This window comes from Rhipicephalus microplus, chromosome X, assembly GCF_043290135.1.
Source record: "Rhipicephalus microplus isolate Deutch F79 chromosome X, USDA_Rmic, whole genome shotgun sequence".
Taxonomy (NCBI): domain Eukaryota; kingdom Metazoa; phylum Arthropoda; class Arachnida; order Ixodida; family Ixodidae; genus Rhipicephalus; species Rhipicephalus microplus.
In genome coordinates, this window is record NC_134710.1 from 123,905,460 (window position 1) to 123,912,296 (window position 6,837).

The following is a 6,837-nucleotide window of genomic DNA, read 5'->3' on the forward strand; positions in this document are numbered from 1 at the left end:
CATAGAAAAGAAACTTTCCACAGCTTCATCTAGATTCTTCATTATAACTATTGCGCATGGACTAAATGCTGTGGTAATCTTCTGCCAGTGCATGTTCATTGCCTCAAACGTGGTTTTATGTTAAAAATAAGCAAACTTGCTGCAAGTGCTTCATTGTGAACAAGGCTCCTGTATGAGAGCCAAAATATCTTCTTTATCTACTGTTACTGTAGTCGGCCCTGTGTTTTCTTCGTTCATGTCATTCCCCGGCCAGGTGGGATTCCACCAAACTCTTAGACTTCATGTACCTACTGGGCCAAAAGAGCAAGCCCTCTATAATGCAGTTCATTCTTTAGACAGAGGTGCCTTATTAGAAGTCTATTAATATGCTTTGATATGAAACAGTCGAACTAGACAAGAGTGAACACTGTTTTAATCTTTTCTCATTTGCAGACATCCAGCCAGCTATTGCAAAACACCATGTAGAAGAGAGTTCATCGGCTCGTGTTTAGAAGTGCAGTAGTAGTGTTTAGTTCGTGTTTACAAGTCGGCTAGTGTAACGCAAATTAGGCATGTCGTCTTGATCCCTATGAGGCGATATTGAACCACAAGTAGGAATGCCGAAAACAAAGTAGTTATGATCTTGTTTGAACGAAGCAACCACATTCTGCTTCGTCTACAGCTCCATAGTGGCAATATTTGGCATCAGAAGTGATACCTGGTCATTTTACAATTTGCCACTAATGTCACTGGCTGTATGTTCTGGTTAGCTTGATCGCCCGACCGGTCTCATAACTGAGTAACCTCCCTGTCCTTCCATCTTCCTCCTTGATGGCCCAAGGCTCGTGCTAGTCATGTGATTCCAGCTACGCCACGCTATTGTGCTCTAAATATATATGTGCACCCTTCATACTTCACCGAACTGGAAAAATATTTGTTTTTATATTGTATCGAATTTGATAAGCAATTGCAACATTACACTAGGTGCACTGCACAATGACCTCCATGAGGCATGCCTTAGGTAGATCTAGCGATGGTCACTGATAGAGTGAAATACGAAAGAGTACATTTTTTTATTATATGCCCCAGTTAACTTTGAGCACCAGTAACTTCAGTTTTCATGCATCAATTTTTATGATTCCTTCTGTGTTCATCTTACTGTCTCACAGAGTGGTGAGTACTAAATACTGATCCACTACTACACACACTCCTATGCTAATAACAGGCAGTTAATAAAAAAGTTGCAGTGCCCCTTTAAACATTAAATTAAGCTGTTGCACACTATATCTGCATCTATCACAGAACAAGATGGCATTATAATTGATAAAAGCATAACTTCTTTCAATCTGTCTCCTGGTTGAGCCATAGCACTAATTAAAAAGTTAATGATGCCACAGACTTGTTCTTTAATCAATTTTTTGGAAAGTTTACCAAAATTACAGGTACAACTTTTATGTCTCAAAATACTACAATCAAACTGCATAAAAACGAATGCTTAATGGGCCTTTCCCTATTCCGAACAGCACCCCCAGTGGAGCTCGCTAAAATCAAAACTGGTGGCTGTTGGACTCCGAAATTGTCCGCCGCATGCCGGTAGGCAGTCTCGAAGGCCTGCATTCATGCCTCTCTTTGGGGCAAACAGTTGCATGTTTGTGGCACCAGATGTAACTTGGTCCACATGTGTCTTCACATTTTGACCACGAAAATCATGGCGCGTGTCACCTCAAAGCCGGCACGCATGCGCAGACTACCTACCCAGAAAAGGCCCATTACTGTTGCATTGTAAACATCACACAAACTTCTGCACACATTTTGCATGCTAAGCACAAGCATTATGTTTCATTTAAAGAACCATCGTTTCCACATGAAACAAACTCTTCAATATATTATTCCATTTTCATAGTAGCTGTAAGATATTCTGCCAATAATTTATCACAGTAGTCAACACATGCCTAAGATACGACTTTAGCCACTCATCAGACCTACCCACGGACATACCAATGAATGAAAAGACATTCGGCATGTACATTTAATGTAAACTTGGTATGTTAAAGCACCGACATTTTTCAAATTTATGCAGGAAAATATAAACGTGACAAGACAGTTCACATATTAAATTTTTACTTGCATGCTTAATTTTAAAAAGACAGATAGCTGACCAGCTCTTACTGAACATTTCTTTTTCTTCCTTAACTAGCATTCCAATTTATGTAGGCACGAACACAAACGCCGTTCACATAATGATGCAACATCTTTCCAATTATCACAGAGACACCAACACCCATTTCAGGCTTCCGCGTGTTCCACACTTAAGTCTTTCTTGCAACAGCCTACTGATGTCTGCTGATGAAGGCACACCATCTGATGCACTGAGAGAGAGAGCCAAAGCGTGAACACACAACTCTTCAGTTCCGAGAACCCTGAGATTTCTTCTTCTGGACGTCACGATACTTGAAAAGTCCTTGGCCGGGTAGGCCCGGAGACCACGTCATTGTGTACCAGACGCGATAGAGCACAAACCACTCGACAATAGCTATCAAGCCACCGAGTATTTTTTGGGCCATGCTGTGAAAATACAGCACCGTGCACACGAGCATTAAATCCCAAAGAAGCGAGAGGAAGGTCAAAGCCACGAACAGCAGGCGCACGAATGGCGTAAGCCGCGGGTACGCATCGTGCAGTAGGTTCAGCTGTTCGACTCTCAACTCCTTTAGAGGGCTGTCATCGTCGTACTTTTCATTTCTAAGCAAGTCTCCGATTCTCTCCCAGCCACAGAAACTCCGAGCTTCCTCGGCGATCATTAAATTGCAGAAAATCAGTAAGAATGCGTGACCAGAAATGTCAAACCCGAACCAACGTTGGCCAGCCCTCAGGCACGCTTCCCGCGTTCCATGTTTGTCGACGACACAGCGACTCGTGTACGCCTCGAACACTACAAACAAATTAGTCGTGAAGAACCACGCGGCAGTGCCGACGGCAAGGCGACTCAAATGACGCTTTACAAGCGCGCGGTCGCCGCAACAGTACACCCAACTCGAGACGGCCATAAACAGTCCTACCGTGGTGAGTGTCCAGCCCCAGGCGACCTTGACGAAATAGATATTAAACACGTTGTCCTTGCGCGAGAGGTAAGTACGCGGAATGGGGAAGAAGTCGCACATCACCGAGCCGATCAGCAAAACACCGAGGTAGAGGGGCACTTTAACGCGCGGTTCAACCACCACCACACGACGACACAGGTGCAGTCCTACCATCACGAGCACCTGTGGGACAGACATGGGTTCTCCGAGAGGTTTGCGGCCTGTCGCTGTCTGTTTCCCAGCAGCAGCATCCCATTTCATAGCGCCCGATACTCTACTCCGCTTTTGATTGCCTGCCATGATGCACGTTGGTTTGGATTGGCTCCGGCTGTAAACAAAGATATAAAGACATGGCAGTCATGACGTAAAGACAAGTGCGTAAAGATGAAAATGGGCGATTTACCCTGAACAACCAGAGCAAAGGCGTCAGCTTAAGCCATAGAAGGGGATCAAAGTCATAGCCGCCAAGCGCAGCGTTTTATACATATACAAACTTTCAAGCCTTTAAGCATTTCTTAAAGGCTTGGTACAGATCACGACCTACTGTACTCCTGACCTGCCCAGCTGGCGGCGGTCTACGGAGCTGCCTGCGCCGGCTCAAATTCCGAACTTCGCCGCCTAGGGGGCGCTCGAGTTACCCCAGCTGAGTTACCACAGCAGGACTAGCAACCACACTGGCGACAGACGTCGATGACATGCGCGCCACTTCTCCTAAGGTACAGGTAGTGATATGCACGATATCGGAGGTACCGCTGCGTGATAGCAACCTGCAAAGAGCCATTGTCAACGCAAACCAAGAGATATGGTGGATGAGTCGAGAGAAAGGCTTTGAGGTGGTGGAAATAAACAGAGAGGTGCACAGGTGGGGTGATTTTCAACGAGACAGAATTCACTTCGATGGGCGGCTAGGTCATGAGGTGGGTTGGTGACTTGCAGGACGCGCAGTAGCTTTTTTGGGGGGCAAGCGAGCCCTTCGGGGTGCAGGATAGCTAGTAACGAGGAAAACAACCAGGGAGACTCTTCGACAGGTGGTATAAACAGATACGATTCCAAAGTGGTACCAATATCTAAAATAGGTAGAGTCCGGGGCATAAATAGACGTAGCCACGAGCGCCGAGCCAATTCAGACATAGGGTATATTAACATGCAGGGTGGTAGGAACGGGCTGAAGTGGGAAGAGATAGAAGAACAGCTAAGGGAAGAGAGGCCGATGGTATACGGTTTTGTAGAAACACATCTCAGGGACATGGAACAACCTCCGAACAATCCGGACTACGCGTGGGAATATTGTAGTAGAACAGAAGCAGCAGAAAGGGGGGTGGTATTGGGGCATTCATTGATAAAAGTACAGACTGACAAAGGGTCAAGCAGGAGTGCAAGGAACATTTATGGCTAAAAGGGCAAGTGGCAGGTCAAATGACACTCCTTGGTTTCGTGTACTTGGGGACGGGAGCAAAGGCCAGAGAGGAAAACCAGGCAACGGCAGAGTGTATATCAAAGGACATTCAGGAGTTAGGAAGAGAGTGCGAGATAACTATACTAGGAGAGATGAATGCACACATAGAAGATATAGATGAGTATACTGACTCAACAGGCAAAATGATCATGGATATGTGTGAAAGGCATGATTTGATCATTTGCAACAGTACCGAGAAGTGTGAAGGGCAAATAACGTGGGAGGTAGGAAGGCTGCAGTCAACGATAGATTACGCACTGATGTCACATAGGATGCATGATAAGCTCAGGGGAATGCACATAGATGAAGGTGGCTCCAGAAGTCTGGGTAGTGATCACAAACGTATCAAGCTAAGTTTTGGAAGAGCAGCGAAAGTGGGAAGGAGACAAGTGTAGCAACTACAGAAAAATTTTCATTCAGAAAGGCAAATAGAAATTGCTACTAAACAAATTGAGAAAGTAATCACTGGGGATAATAAAACTGTGTGGACATACACAAATCTAATTAGACTGTTTGGGCTAGAGCTTGCTAAGGCACGTGAGAAGTCACCCCGGAAAAGAAGACACAAGCCCAAGAGTTGGTGGGATGAGGAAGTTAAGAGAGCCATAGCAAAACGTCAGGAAGCCTCTAGGGAACACAGACATGCTAAGCAACGGGGTGAACCGATAGATGATGTTGAAAGAAAATGGGAAATATTTCTAAGCTCTATAAGGGAATCATCCCTCCTGATCAATGAAAAGATTACAAGAAAGGGTGCTCAGTGGCTGGCAGAAGTAGATAAAAAGAACAGAAAGGCAGCCGCGAAATTTTGGAACCATCTAAACTCCTCAAGAAATGAAACAAACCTAGAGCGGAGGTTTATAACTACAGCTCAAGATGCTAGGCTAGAAGGGGACGAAGCTATTGAATATATGAGAACAAGGGTGACAGAAAATTTTCAACAAAGAAGTTCCTTATGCACAACAATAGACAGGGATGGATCTAGTGGCACGATGGCTCCATTTTCACAACGAGAGTGGGAAAGGGCTGAGAATAGGTTTCCAAGTAGTACATCAACAGGCCCAGATGGCATTCCAATTATGCTGATAAAGACATTAGGTCCGAAGTCTAAGCAGGCTTTGAGAGAGGCAGTGAGCAAAATAATAATCGATGGTGAAGTTCCCGATGGATGGAAACTTAGCAGGATGAGCATGATCTATAAAGGAAAGGGGGACAAAGCTGACATAAACAACTACCGTCCTATAACAGTGACATCAGTGGTCTACAGGCTGGCGATGCAGATTATAAAGGAAAGACTGCAGGCATGGATAGAAGATGAGGGGGTGCTGGGGGAACTGCAGAATGGGTTTCGGAAACACAGGAGGTTGGAAGACAATCTGTTCTCACTTACGCAGTGCATCGAAATAGCAGAAAAGGAACACAGGCCCCTGTGGCTAGCATTTTTGGATATCAAGGGAGCGTACGATAGCGTGGTTCAACAGGAATTGTGGGGAATACTGGACACACTAGGCGTAGAACATGTAGTCACTAATCTTTTAAAGGGTATCTATAAAGCTAACAAGGTAGTTATAAAGTGGGAAAAACAGGTATCCAAGCCTGCAGAGGTAAAACGGGGGCTTAGGCAGGGGTGTCCCCTGTCACCCTTATTATTCATGATGTACCTACAAGGATTAGAGGCCAAATTAGAGGGAAGTGGACTGGGCTTCAACCTCTCTTTAGTCAAACAAGGAAAACTTATTGATCAGGCACTACCAGCATTAATGTATGCAGATGATATAGTACTAATGCCCAACAACAAGGAAGATTTGCAGAGATTGATGGACATCTGCGGTAATGAGGGAGATAGGTTAGATTTTAGATTCGGTAAGGAAAAATCAGCAGTCATGATTTTCAATGACAACGAAGGTAGTGAGCTTAGAATACAGGAGGTCACGCTAGAGATAACAGATAAATACAAATATCTGGGCGTATGGATAAGCAATGGGACCGAGTACCTGAGGGAACACGAAATATACGTGATGACTAAAGGTAACAGGAATGCAGCAGTGATGAAAAATAGGGCACTGTGGAATTACAATAGGTATGATGTTGTGAGAGGAGTATGGAAAGGGGTCATGGTTCCTGGGCTGACGTTCGGCAATGCGGTCTTGTGCATGAGATCAGAAGTTCAAGCAAGATTAGAAATTAAGCAACGTGGAATAGGTAGGCTTGCTTTAGGAGCTCACGGGAATAGGCCAAATCAGGGAGTACAAGGTGATATAGGATGGACATCATTTGAGGGCAGGGAAGCTAGCAGCAAGAAAAAATTTGAGAAGCGATTGA

The 6,837-nt window shown here is 44.8% G+C and overlaps 1 protein-coding gene across 1 annotated transcript; it reads right to left on the minus strand.

The window, feature by feature from the left end:
- Positions 1-390: 390 nt before the first annotated feature.
- On the minus strand, positions 391-3,630 carry Fitm (acyl-coenzyme A diphosphatase Fitm). Its single transcript, XM_037427643.2, has 2 exons — positions 3,463-3,630; positions 391-3,387 (listed from the first exon to the last, which is right to left on the minus strand). Exon 2 carries the CDS (start codon positions 3,357-3,359, stop codon positions 2,385-2,387), a length of 975 nt encoding a protein of 324 aa, XP_037283540.1. The 5' UTR covers positions 3,360-3,387; positions 3,463-3,630; the 3' UTR covers positions 391-2,384.
- Positions 3,631-6,837: the final 3,207 nt, after the last annotated feature.